At 38.9% G+C, this 14,337-nt stretch overlaps 2 protein-coding genes across 2 annotated transcripts; one reads left to right on the top strand and one right to left on the bottom strand.

The window, feature by feature from the left end:
- Positions 1-1,072: 1,072 nt before the first annotated feature.
- On the top strand, positions 1,073-8,868 carry LOC102805572 (uncharacterized). The gene is made up of 4 exons (XM_006815330.3): positions 1,073-1,635; positions 3,488-3,622; positions 7,566-7,688; positions 7,948-8,868. The coding sequence occupies exons 1-4, from the start codon at positions 1,290-1,292 to the stop codon at positions 8,004-8,006; spliced, it is 663 nt and encodes a 220-aa protein (XP_006815393.2). The 5' UTR covers positions 1,073-1,289; the 3' UTR covers positions 8,007-8,868.
- A 509-nt stretch (positions 8,869-9,377) lies between these two features.
- LOC144350102 (tolloid-like protein 1) lies at positions 9,378-14,124 on the bottom strand. The gene is made up of 5 exons (XM_078008459.2): positions 14,047-14,124; positions 12,950-13,045; positions 12,447-12,592; positions 11,380-11,590; positions 9,378-10,237 (listed from the first exon to the last, which is right to left on the bottom strand). Exons 2-5 carry the CDS (start codon positions 13,017-13,019, stop codon positions 10,191-10,193), a joined length of 474 nt encoding a protein of 157 aa, XP_077864585.2. The 5' UTR covers positions 13,020-13,045; positions 14,047-14,124; the 3' UTR covers positions 9,378-10,190.
- Positions 14,125-14,337: the final 213 nt, after the last annotated feature.

Here is a 14,337-nt window from a genome sequence, read left to right as displayed (position 1 = left end):
AAATTTTTGTTGTTCTGAATGTTGCTGTTATTATTCGACATTACTCAAGGTTTCTTTGGTACGTTCCAAATAAATTATATACGGGGGGGGTGACACTGGTCTCATACGTTAATAGCAGATTAATACGTATTGGAGGTGTTGATCAGTGTATTGTTTTACTTATCGAAATGTCACATTATGTTTAGTAAATAACCTAAAATATATGCGACGTCCCACTCGTTTTCCGCGACTCGCGGCATCATAGTGACGTATCACTGTCATGAACCATCAAACATATAATCTGAACGTGCGCCCTCTACAGTCGGAAAACTTCTGTCAATTCACCTCAGGTTGTACCATCAATTGCGTTAACCTCACAGATTCCATAACTTCAGTGTTGCCAAGACAACATTATGTCACACAGATCATGTATGTAAGTCACAACGTAAGCCAATAACGCTCACCGAACACATAACTCCACCCTATAGGTTTTTTCACGATATTTGAGGAGAAACCGTGTCGTGGAATGAGTTATAATTTTCGCAAGTAAGGGGTAGCAAAATTTGCCCCTCGAAATACAGGAGATAGCGTTCCAGAGGGTCTCCCCCCAAAAATGATGAGCAGAACCCCCCCTCCACCCCTCCCAATGCAAAATTTCATGCCGCCGCCTCTGCAGGAGCTTGTCAACTGACGGCAAATCCCGTAACGCGAGCACGAAGTGCGAGATGATGACACTACTCAACTCCGATGACGTCACAGCTAAAGATTATCATTTCCTGGACTGGAACACGTTTGAAAGGTTTCTTGCATTGTGGGATTTTTATGTAAAACACGAATATTTCCGTCTTCGGACCTTCAGATATAAGCTAGGTTGGAAGCGTCAAATCGGCAGTCACCTTTATCTACAGGTCACTAGTCCATGTTAATAATTAAACAATCTAACACACCTCCAGTCTCATACAGCTGACGTATTAGAATTCGCCCTCACATGTCGTGTTTCTGAAAGAAATAATCCAAACACTGATACGTTGATATATACTAGTATACTGGTCATCTTGATAAGAGCATGCGCCGAGCTATATTTTAGTTAAAAATGGCGGTGTGTGACCGCGGTACACACGACAATGATACGACCTATACAACGATCAGTCGGTGAACGAAGACATCAAACTGTGCCTGGGATCTTGTACGACTGAAGTAAACGTCTGCGACGACAATCAGCGGTACTTGGTGCAAGGTTTGAATCTCAGTGGAGAAGCACTGGTTCATTTATGCTTTGGTTTTAACTGTTTGTTACGTTCACTAATACTATGACTACTGTTACCTCTGTCCCCGGGCCTTTCAGGGCACCCGTTACATCGAAAGATTCATGGAGAACCCTGTTTGTGGACTTAAGCAGTAACCTGTCATCGGAGGAATTTGTTCGAATCACGCAGTATCTCCGTAGACGGCAGATACCACTACCAGGCGAGGAGAATTTAAAATCGTCTTTAGATATATTTATATACTTGGAAAACATTGGCTGCATTTCCGGGAGTGACATCTCCCTTCTGATGGATATTTTAGATCATATTGAGCGGAAACCGTTGAAAAAGATGGTCGCAGCGCACCAGGAGAACACAGTGGATAAGCACGATGATCAGCCACGTCATACAGGTGAGTGGTTGGTTGAAATAATCACATATATGCGGTATGCTTAACTTTAGTGCATGTACATTATCAGTGGAGGTACTCGCCTCTGACCTTCTATTATGTTGCCTATATTACGGTGTAACTAAGGGGCCAAAGATTATAGCACATAAATGAGGCTCAGAGGGCTGGTATTAACCCAAATAATGTAGGTTCATGTTTGATATACAAGTATGTTTCCCAATGTAAAATACTGTGCTGGATGGGTGGTGATTCTGCCCCGTGCCCCGTGCATATATATCCCTGGGTGGGTACTTTCCAGAAAAGAACGACAAGAATGTGCCGCTAGCACCCGCAAGATTCATACCCCTTTCAAGTCAACAAATGCGTAAAAAGTTCCGGCCTTTTATCTATTTTTGCGAAGAATGCATACTCATACTATGGTTCTTTTTTAACATGGTTACGAATAACATAACCCTTTTTTTCCTGTCACAATTGACAATATTTATGGAACCCAATATTTATAACCCTCGACGGCTTGCACTCAAAACCGTGTGGATTATGCAAATTGTGCGCCCGCGTCCTCCTCTAGAAAGTGAATGTGTCATAGTAACGGATGGTCTCCTAGAAACAGAGTTTGCTTTGCTCATGCGATAAAAGCAATGTAGAACGGTGAGCAACGTAATAAATTACCAGTTCACTCACAGTCGGTCTTCTTGTATGTAACATAACATAAATCAAGACCATTTAATCTGAAGTGGTTTACTTAGTGTCTGCTGCATATTTGAGTCATGAAGGTCAAATAAATTAAAATTTGTATAAAATGTACAGTGCAGTTGGTAACTTGAAGTTGCCTTGAACTTTATCCCGTAAAATGTTAAAGTTAAATACATGTATTACCATTGTCCGCTGTCTATTTTAACGGGATTTATAATACGTAGATTTAGTGACTTTTGACAATCTGGGTCATTTTTTTACGAGCACAATATAAGTGGGATATAAGAAACACTGCCACGATTGTCGTGCCACCGCTCTGTGCTGCATGATACTAACAATACTCGTATTTGACTGAAGTGTCTCTGCAATAAATTCTCTCAAATACGTTACAAAACCATAGCAAATTTTGCTCATAACTACAATAAAACATGTTATTATTGCACAGTAGAAAACGTACGCACATGCAGGTGAGTTACCCCCCCCCCCCACCCTCATTAAAACAACTAAATTGTAACGGGTCAAAAGCAGGCAGGGCCAGGTGTGCCCTCTTGTAAAAAAAATGAAAATATTCGTAATTTAACAACAATTTGCTTGGTCGATATACACAATTTTGGGTGCCGGAGTGCCAGTTTTAGTAAAATTGACAGTTGCTCAAATCCACAGGTTGGTACTTGTCCTAAATACAAACTAGCGTACTCCCCGCTAACATATTTGACACGATCCAGAAGTGCGATTCCCGGACATCGACCTCTATCACCAAAACAACAAGCCGGATAAGTCTGCCGACGAACTGGCGTTTACCAACTTCAACAAATGACGAGCTTTCAATTTATGTACAGTGCTATAAACCCTACATCAATACAAATGTATAATAATTTAACAAGCCGGGTGACACAACACTGTAAACAAAGACACCCAAATGCATTTTTTTTTTGGTTTTTGCCGTAAAGAGGCCATGGTGTATGGCGATGCATACGCACGGCTCGACGTGTCACGGCGACAACAGTAAAATTAAGGGAATTACATTCGTGGATGCCAATATGATTATAATAATTGTGCGGCAACCACATAATACTCATACGCACGTGAACGTGATGATATTGATTCAAAGCAGAGGACAATGACATAAAAAACAAACTAACGAAATACACTATACTTTCAGGGATGGTCAGTAAACTGCTGATAACAACCGGAGTCATTGTTTACCTGGCAGCCTCGGCCTGGTTTGTAGGAATCGAATCTTTCATATTCTTCGGAGTATTGATCCTGTTGCTTGGAGTAGTCCCGGCTATTCGAGGTAAGGCTGAATGCGGCTGTAAGAGATAAGGTTAAATGCGGCTGTACGAGGTAAGGCTAAGTGCGGCTGTACGAGGTAAGGCTAAGTGCGGCTGTATGAGGTAAGGCTAAGTGCGGCTTTACGAGGTAAGGCTTTATGGGCTGTACGAGGTAAGGCTAAGTGCGGCTTTACGAGGTAAGGCTTTATGGGCTGTACGAGGTAAGGCTAAGTGCGGCTGTAAGAGATAAGGTTAAATGCGGCTGTACGAGGTAAGGCTAAGTGCGGCTGTACGAGGTAAGGCTAAGTGCGGCTGTATGAGGTAAGGCTAAGTGCGGCTTTACGAGGTAAGGCTTTATGGGCTGTACGAGGTAAGGCTAAATGCGGCCGTACGAGGTAAGGCTAAGTGCGGCTGTACGAGGTAAGGCTAAGTGCGGCTTTACGAGGTAAGGCTAAGTGCGGCTGTACGAGGTAAGGGTAAATGCGGCTTTACGAGGTAAGACTAAATGCGGCTATACGAGGTAAGGCTAAGTGCGGCTTTACGAGATAAGGCTAAGTGCGGCTTTACGAGGTAAGGCTTTATGGGCTGTACGAGGTAAGGCTAAGTGCGACTATACGAGGTAAGGCTAAATGCGGCTATACGAGGTAAGGCTGAATGCGGCTGTAAGAGATAAGGTTAAATGCGGCTGTACGAGGTAAGGCTAAGTGCGGCTGTACGAGGTAAGGCTAAGTGCGGCTGTATGAGGTACGGCTAAGTGCGGCTTTACGAGGTAAGGCTTTATGGGCTGTACGAGGTAAGGCTAAGTGCGGCTTTACGAGGTAAGGCTAAATGCGGCTATACGAGGTAAGGCTAAATGCGGCCGTACGAGGTAAGGCTAAGTGCGGCTGTACGAGGTAAGGCTAAGTGCGGCTATACGAGGTAAGGCTAAGTGCGGCTATACGAGGTAACGCTTTATGCGGCTGTACGAGATATGGCTAAATGCGGCTTTACGGGGTAAGGTTAATGCGGCTGTTTCATTATTATAGTAGAAAACATGTATGCCATATGAATAACATGTTGAAATTAGAAAGGACACATATAGGGTGTAGTGCCGTTGAATGTGGATCAATCTGTGGCGATTCACATGATGTAATGAGTGATCCAACCAAATCAAATCAAATCACTGCAACTATATTTCCGGTGAAATAACTACTTACTTATTACCCCCACCACCACCGCCACTACTACCCTAAATAGTTCCCTTAGGACCTACGCACAAAAACACTGCATTCGTGAACTATGACTATAAAACACTTACACTCGTGACTGATTTGTAATTTATGTAATTCTGTCCAATTGCCTCTGTGCATCTGTCATGTTTGGATCAGGGAAAACATCAAAAACAACAACGTCAGTCTTTCAAAAAGTAAAAAAGTACCGTTTTTTTATTTTCGCGGAGATGCAAACCTCGAAAACTAAAACCCTTTTTTCCGCGACATTCGGAACGCACGGACATATATACCTATCCCTCGACCAGACAAGTCACCCACCCCACCGATGGCATCTTTCCCTCAAAAAAATATGTTTGGTAAAATTCTCCCTGGGGAAAAGTGAAAATTCGACGTATTTTTTGTTGTTGTAATTATCAGCCGCGGCAATATGGAAACCGTCACATTCCGTAGATAATTAGAATTACCAAAGAGTACCAGCATAATTGAAACTTTCATTTTATTTATTGTCTTTTTATAGATTAAACATTTTCGTTCATTATCGTATTAGTCTTGCATGCTAAATGTTGTTGGTTTCGATAAGGTAGTCGCGAGATATATGGGCCTCATATAAACAAAGATGGCAACTTTGGCTGTTGCACAGATGAACGAGTACAAACTGAGACGTTACCAAGCTTTAATTAGGTATTTTTAGGTGATTGGAAGGTATCGAAAAAGTCACCGGTGGTAATTAGTTCAAGTCGCGTCCAGATCAAACCTCATACTTGTGATTTCCATTAAAGGAGCGCATTGAGTTGTGGGAAAGTCAATGTTTATCAACACAAATGTCGCACGTGCGCGGCGCGACGACCACCACGCTTTAAAGTTGCAATGACCTTTGTCACAATGTCGTGACGGGCAACAATGTCTGCATGGAAACGCTGATAAATAGAGAAACAAGAAGTTACCTAAGCCTGAAAACATCCCCATTTGCAAGTAGTTTTCGGTGAAGTTATTTCTGCAGCGTTGTCTCATGATTTTGAAACAGGCGGCCAGTAACTATTTTTGGGGCAAAAACAAGTCAAGTCGGAATATTTGCTTTCATTGAGAAATCATACTTCGATTAGCGTCTATTCGGATCACATTGCAAACAAGTCGATTTTCTGCTGCCACACGACTTCGTTTTTGTTCGTCTATATGCCACGCTTTTGAAGAACGCCCTCCTTATGTAATTAGTGTATTACTGTAAAACCGTTTGTTTTCACCGTGACTGGCATTAATTTTCACTATTTTGATGCTTTGAGCGATTCCATTGCGGTTTAAATTCACGAATATTTCAGTTCTCGTTGTTATTCAATGCGTTCACGCGGATTTAAAGGGCGGTGGTCGTCGCGCCGCGTCCTGTTCGATATGGGACTCATAGCGACGTATTCAACGCCTGTAAAATACATTGTTTGTTTACATGGAATTCGAACACGCGTTGCGAGACGGCCACTGCCCTCTAATTTAAATTAGCGGATTTTGCTTATTAGCGAAAATAGTATAAACCAGCGAATAATTAATGTGTTTACAGTATGTACTTTAATCACTCCAACACAGTGTGTTTATACAGCAGTTTCGTACATTACGTGCGTCTGTTGCATCAAAAGGTGTAGGACAATTTATAATCGTTGTTGCCACGGCAACAGAGCTAAATATCAGTTCCATATCGTAAATAAACATTGTTTTTTACATGTACATAGTTTATATCTGTTTTTACGTAACCCATTATACTGATAGTTAAAGTAAGGCTACGGGAACCTAGTTATGAAAAACAATTCTCTTCCATAAACCGGAATTAAGAACTAGTAAATAGGTACTGTTTGGAAATGAAAAAAAGAGTACTTTCCTAGTAAATGTTGAACAAAAACCGTTCGCTATCGAAAGTTAGCAGATATTTAGAAAAATAGCGATGAGCCAAAAAGTAGTATTACCTGGACTAAGGTGTTCTAAAATATCGTAAATAAAAAAAATTTCCACGTTGTTGTGGTGGCATTTTTTTAATCTGTATTCATATATATGCAACTATTCTAAAAATGAAGTAATTATGCTGAACGTTTTTAAATAAATGTTTTCACCGTATATGTAGCAAAACACACGGTGACACATCGAGTAACGCCCTCTATTGACGGAGCATGTCTGTGACGTAAATCGGTGTAAGAGACATCGTTCAGAGAGTTCATCTTCAGTCTCCGGTCAATACATTATTACTACTGTATATTACGTAATATGGTGAAGGGTACATTTCCTGAAATAGGACTAAACGCCTATCGATAGCTTCGTTCAGGTAAAAATCGAAATATTTGTTTTAATCAGTCTTCTCATCGGCAAGACAGTGACCAGGGAAATCTCGTACTAGTAGGATTAGTGTAGATAACATATTCTGTTGATTTGTCAAAAAAAAAAAAAAATATTGTCCAAGTAGAAAATAAACAAATATATCCGATGAAGAAATATGTATATAACATTATACGAAGCGATATGAACAAATTTGAGCACCAACTATGACGTAACCATTCACCAACTATGACGTAACCATCCACCAACTATGACGTATCCACCCGCCAACTATGACGTAATCATCCACTAACTATGACGTAACCACCCACCAACTATTACGTAACCATACACCAACTATGACGTAACTACCACGTGGGCTGACACAGTCTCTTGATTCATATTAGAATGCAACCACATACTAAGATTTACACAAATTTATTCTACTCCCATTGTTTTGCAGGACTCGGAGGGAAAGTTGTGATATCGGCGATTATAGCTGGAGCGGCGGCACTTGTATTTGATTTGTCAGGAACGGTAATGATAATAATATTCATAGTCTTATCTATCGGATCTTTAATTCAAGGTACGTACTACTAATGTATGCATTCGCTTAACTATCAGCGAGCGATTTAATAGTGGATTTAATTTAGGTATTTTTTTTATTTTTGTCGATAATCATATTATTGTACTCAAATGATAATTGTATTGCGCTATACACAGAACAGAATAATCTGTGCGATAAATCCACCCCTTCACCGCCGATCGAAAATAATTGTTCGTCCCTTAACGTTTCCATCCCTACAGATCGATAACTGATTTGCTATTTCTTTTTTCGAATATAGAAAAGCTGAAACAACGACGAGCTGCCAATTTCAAAGCCACGCCCTCGGATGTTCTTTGAGAATCGAAGAAATTGTTAAACCCATCTACAAGTCTGAAGTATGACGTAATGGGTACTTGTCGGAAGTACGTTATTCATTTAGTCTCGCGTGAATCGAGATCTTCAAATTCCCACGAATGGCTAGTATTAAATCACGTGACATTCATTTTCAACCATGGTTGTCTTGATGAGAGCACTACACATGAGTACCAAGTTCCCTTTTATAAACCAGATTTAGGGTTTTAAATATTGATATAAATTGTTTTTTTTAACCTGTGTCATATATAAAGCATGTAATTATAACATTAACAATACTTTGTGTACAGCGTGTACAAGAAAATAAGAATGATCTATTAATTAATTAGGCGTTCGACTCGTTGCAGTATTTGTGCGTTTACCACTAGCAATTCAAGGTATCAGACTACTAAATAAAGCGTCATAATATGAGTCCAAAACGTATTCAAGTTGGAATAACTGAAAGAAATTCACCTGCGTGCGTAAAAAGTGCACAGAATCACATCAAATTAACGACATTCGTTTGGACGCCATTATCCCAAAATATTAACATATTAAAGGGCGGTGGTCGTCGTGCCGCGTCCTGTTCGATATGGGACTCATAACGACGTATACAACGCGTGTAAAATACATTGTTTATTTACATGAAATTCGAACACGCGCTGCGCGACGACCACCGCCCTTTAACCAATACAAACAACACCTATTTAACTTCAAGTTTTAGTACGAAACATAACAAATCTAAAGACGCTCGATGTTCACTCGCTTATTTTAAAAGTGGTGGTCACTGTGACCACATTATTTACAGCAGCGTTCACAAACTCGGTATTATGATTTTTTATTTGAATAAATTGTCTTTGAGCCATAATTTGTTAAAATAATGTTTTAGTCATACATAACATACGCCATTACATGCTGTAATTATGGTATTGTTACAAAGAAATAAAAGTTCCTAGCGAATATATCTATGCCGCTATACCTAGGATATTTTCACTTAGAGAATACAGCAAAACTGGAATAAATTTACAATTGAGCCCATCATGCCATTGAAAAAGACGGACTATCAAATCCTCAGACTATAAAACTCTCGGACCAGCGAGCCCTCAGAATGTCGAGCTGTCCTCGTCATGGTTGTACGTCAATATGTTAAGGTCTTGTGGTGCGGCGTTTGATAAGCTTGACGTGCGGGAAAACCAGCGATTGTTTTTTGACACACAGAGGGCGCACTTTTCATTCTCTACGCAATGTATGAGGGCTCACTTCACTTCTGCCACCAGTTGGCCTGGTGTATGCCATGCAGATGATTGTATCACGTTATTATGACCTTCAAAGTTAGAAATGGCGCTGTTTGTCCGGTAGTAACACTTGAATATGAAATCAATAAACAAACTCGTGGTTTTATTTAATACATTTGAAATTTTACAGAGAAAGTACCGAGTGTTATCATTACCTGGTGGTATATCATTTATTATAAAGTGTTACATATCCGTACAACCTGTTTTGTCTTTTATGCAGTTCACAAAAAGTGACAACAAATTCCATATTAAAAGTTTGCCTGAACGCAGTGGAAACATATGTCAAACAAATTTAGAAGGAAGGGAATAAGGTGAGCAGGAGCCGAAGAGCGGTTGCGAATCGAAAACTATCATGTTTCTTTTTTATTATTTTTATTATCTTGCTAAGCATTCAAGATAAAGAATGTTTGCACCTGTTATCTATATTTTGAAATCGTTTTTTGAGTATGTTCGACTTTTCACAATTCTACAAAATTTCAACAGTCTATAGCCAAGACTGTTTGGATAATAAAAAGCAAAAAAAAAATTACTCCCAAGTGCCCACAAACCTGCATCTCTACCTTAAGAACGTATTCGAATCGTCGGTCTGAGAGTTCCGCGTTAGATTGGAATTGATGGCGCCCTAGGATGGTGAAAACTCAATCCCAGTCGAATCTATGGAAATGTTCGGTAATGTTCGGTAACTTCCGATAATGACCATTGTCATAGTTGCTATAGGGCACATACTGATTCCTACATCATATGTTACAGACGAAATGTATCTGATAATACAACCTTACAATACAACTGTCATTTTCTGTAACAATCTGGATGAAGACCGAATTGTTTCTGTTAGCACTCGTTGTACTCCTCCAAGCTGTTTCGTAAGTCGTGTCCAGATTTTGCAAATGAACATTTATTTTGAAAGAATGTGAATGTTTCCTGTGTTTGTTTCAATTTGACCTGCAATTTTAATACAAAATTTATAGGTTAGATCGTGTGATAATGTATGTCAATAAACAGTCATATTACGTAAATATGTCTTGGTCTCGGTATTAAAGATGGTTATTGTAAAGCGGAGGGGTCATCACCTGCGCATGTGTGAGAAATGAGTCCCAGGCGACGAAAACAATGCATGTTAAAAACGCAAAGGCTCATTCAAGTTGGCAGACGCTTTTTCTAAACAATGACATATTATGACCATCTGACGCATGCGCAGGTGACGACTCCGGCTTTAACACTTGTACACAAGGTTGTACGAAATTGCTTGATTTGCAACGTTGATGGCAGTGCTCAAATGGCGGATTCAAAGGCAGACGGTTCGAAAATAGATGAGATTTCTTATTCTATTTCAGGGAATGATTCAATTTACTTTCCACACAGTCAATACCTGATAACTCTTAATTAATTCATCGTGAATATTACATCATTGGTGTTCCATTGAATATATTTGTAAAAAGCGATGGTGAGCTGGACACATGTGCTTTGCCCTGGACGGTCGGTACATACTACAGCACTCCATGCTTTTTTGAATGCCGTCTACGAGTTGACCTGCAGCCCAACCCATCTCCGTGGAGAGCGAAGTCCTTACACAATAGCGTGGTTCATAAATGACGTCACGTAATGTTATTACTTTTTTATAAAAACTTCCAAAACTTCAGATCATTCATTATTAGTCTGAGTACAAACAAATTACTAATCTAAAACTAGAACAGTAACAGAGACCTACGTATTTAAACTGGCGTTAAAATAAATTAGCAAGGCCTTGAGTTCATAATATTTTTTTTTCTCGGATTGTGACAAATCACTGAAAATCCACAGCGAAGTAGCACAGTTTGAAGTAAAATTGTCGTTTTACGAACTATGCATATGAGCAAACACTTTACTGATACGCACCATTAATTCAAAACGCTTGCGCATTTGCGTCGCTTATTAATTCTTAGAACAAATATTATACATAGTAATAATCCATTGTTATGAAAATGCAATAATAATCGTGGTATCCATAAAATCTTTTTGAGTTATGTAATTAGTATATAGCTTGCTTCGTCGTCATACATCAGCACCACTCTATGCATGACTGGTTCACTCGTACCCACTCCTACCTTTATCTACACTTGTTAAAGATATTTTAAATCCTCTTCTGCTGTTTTGAAAACAGTTGGAGCGGAAATGGATCCACACCAGTGGAAACGAAGAAGTAAAGTCGGCAGGCGCTTCGTCGCCCGTTATTATATAAGTCACCCTCGAGAATGGCGGACCTACGCCTACTTCCACTATGCCACACAAATCCGTATCGAGATCGTCAAATGATACCTGCAATCGAATATTGATTACTTTTCACATAGTGTTGTTGAAACTACAAATAGTTTTATAATATCCTTAATCATATTTAATTATTCAATGTGAACAGAACAGCTTTAGTGATTCTGGTACGTATCACCATATAATTTAATAAACTCGTTTATTTTGAGAAATTAAATTTAATATCAGGTTATTATGATGTATCCTCGTAATAGCCTTATTATTATTATACATCTTTTCCTTCCAAAGATACATCATGGGAATGCCGAAATACAAAATGTTTAGAGCAGAATCAGCGAGCATCTTTGTGTGGAATCCGGTCAAACCCTGGTGACAGCCATGTTTGTTTTTATTATTAAAGGACGCTTACGCACGTTATCATTCCATATTTGTAATTCGCATTTCCTAATATGGTAGGGTGAAAATACCCCGTAAAATACCGCAAAATTACGGGACGCTGTAACTTATGGTGTTATGGTGTATAATAATAGCATATATAATGATTGTAACACATTTAATAAAATGATCAAAATACGACGGGTAATTAGACAATTACGCATAAAGTGGGAGCTTTGAAATAATGTGGCAATAACATAATTTTAATTATAAAATGTAATGACGACAAACTCCACATTGTATTTTACGTATATATGTTAATTAAAACTTTCGCGAATGTCGGTAGGCATATTAGTGAGCAAGTTAGCTAAGACTTGCTCTACGCGTTATACTGAGTCTACTTATCATGAACAGTATGTGAAGTCTGTTACTTTGACCACAACAAATCAAAGCACAAGTTTCTGGCTTAATCTAACAGAACGTGATATAATCCGTTAAATTATATTTCTCCTGTTATTCCATGTATACATACCAGTATATCTCGGCCTTGTGATGTAGTCCTGATTCTCCAGAGACAGAAAGACGAGTCTGGATAGGGATCCGGATATCCCGGTGATGTGACTGCGATGGTCCTTCCATTCGCTATGACTAATTCCTCTTCACATACGTTACTTTGTCCTTGTATAATATTAAAAGAAAATTGTCTTGGGATTCATTTTAAAACAACTGGTGACTATACAGTGTTCGATAGCTACAGACAACGCCTTATCGCTACAAGTTTTTGAAAATCGAATGTTGGTACTACTAACAGCAACTAATTGGAGAAACGTACGCTTGATTTGACCTCTGATACCATGATGTTCTTTGAAACAGTGGACGCGGTAACGAGAGAGAATGGATACTCGAGGCAAACACAAGTCTCGTGGCCCCCTCGCTTTCAACGAGATCTCGCCGGTGATTTGTGTGCAGAGTTTATTTATGAAGGTGTCTGGTAATAGGAGGAGAAATCATGTAACACACACGCATTTAACTCACCATATACAGCAGCCAACAAAGTGGCGAGCAATAGTACAATCCGCTCAGTCATTTGGGAAAACGTACTCATACCAATCACAACTTCAGTGTGTATTCCTGAAATACATTCAGTCATGTAACGCACATTAACAAGAATCTCGCTATACACTAGTATTACCACCACATTTGTATGTTTGGTAATTGTATATTTGTTACATGAACGAATTGAACTTGTGCGAAATACTGTAAAACACGTCTTTTAGCTAGCATGTTGTTTTAGCTAATTTAGCTAACCTGTAATGTCGCTAAATCAAGATGGCGCTAATTCTCACAATGAGATTATTGGTATTTTAGCTAAATTAAGATTTTTTTATTTCATGTATTGAGTCAAATTCGATAAAATTGCATGTAGCTATTTCAATGTGTATTACAGTAGGTAGTCGAGAAATTACTGAAAAAACTAACGCGTACGAGGTGTGCTATTGAACGCGCATGTATAGCGTATACTCAGGATAATGCATAACAGTGTTTCAGAAAAAGTAGTTTTTTCCAAGCAGATGTTATCTAGTTCTCTTTCATTTACGAATATACCGTTCATACCGGACAGAATGAACCCATATTCAAGGCGACACCATTGAGAAGTAATCATCATATAATAGAATGTTACCATACAGTGGTTAGATACGCATTGTTAGAATGGCTAACTAACAATTTGGACTTGATGCGATATTGAAGCGACAAATATAAACATGAATGCGTACGATTCAAGTCAAGTTTTTGAGAAAAAATTTTTATTTGAATTTGAATTTCAAATTGTTTATTTGTTTGTTTGTGAAGACGAATCTAACAATTTACCCATCTATCGACAGTTGTTTGTATGACTGCTAGCCGGTTACTATTCGAAGGAGAAATTGTCAGTATTCACACTATTAGTCTGCCTTTTTTTATTGCAATTTTAATTTATTTAGTGAAATTAAGGTGTGTGAAGTAAGAAAAGAAAACCATCAATGATTTTGTGCTGTATCAATAGGTTCGTAAACACAACGTGAATACTTGTTCCGGTGAAACTGTCATAATAACGAAACAGATTATTGTAATTAAAAAAAATGATACATTACCTATCAGAGCTGTGTTCTCGCGGTGCCGTATTTGTTAACACCTCATCTATAAGTCACCAACTATTAACTACGACAGCCGTTTGCTTCTAAAATAGAACACAGATTATATACACAATCTTTGACCTAATAACGCATAATTTCCGATCGACCAATTAGTCATAATTGTTTAATTTCCGCTATCGTGCGCTATAGTCGCTACGAAAATGTAATTACGTCTTTCAAACTATGCAGGTGTTATGTTACACCGAGTCGAAGAACGATGATTGATATATGTTTACAAGTTCACACCCA

The sequence above is a fragment of the Saccoglossus kowalevskii genome, chromosome 14, assembly GCF_978046115.1.
Source record: "Saccoglossus kowalevskii chromosome 14, keSacKowa6.1, whole genome shotgun sequence".
In the NCBI taxonomy this organism is placed as follows: Eukaryota; Metazoa; Hemichordata; class Enteropneusta; family Harrimaniidae; genus Saccoglossus; species Saccoglossus kowalevskii.
This window is presented reverse-complemented; position numbering and strand designations above follow the sequence as displayed.

Excerpts from the sequence above, each read along its gene's own strand:
- LOC102805572 (XM_006815330.3), top strand. The coding sequence starts at position 1,290 with ATGACTACTGTTACCTCTGTCCCCGGGCCTTTCAGGGCACCCGTTACA. Across the intron at positions 1,636-3,487 it reads TGATCAGCCACGTCATACAG|GGATGGTCAGTAAACTGCTG; the intron begins GTGAGTGGTTGG and ends CTATACTTTCAG. Across the intron at positions 7,689-7,947 it reads TATCGGATCTTTAATTCAAG|AAAAGCTGAAACAACGACGA; the intron begins GTACGTACTACT and ends TTTCGAATATAG.
- LOC144350102 (XM_078008459.2), bottom strand. The coding sequence starts at position 13,019 with ATGAGTACGTTTTCCCAAATGACTGAGCGGATTGTACTATTGCTCGCC. Across the intron at positions 11,591-12,446 it reads CACAAGGCCGAGATATACTG|GTATCATTTGACGATCTCGA; the intron begins GTATGTATACAT and ends ATTCGATTGCAG. Across the intron at positions 10,238-11,379 it reads TTTAACAAGTGTAGATAAAG|GTCAAATTGAAACAAACACA; the intron begins GTAGGAGTGGGT and ends TTAAAATTGCAG.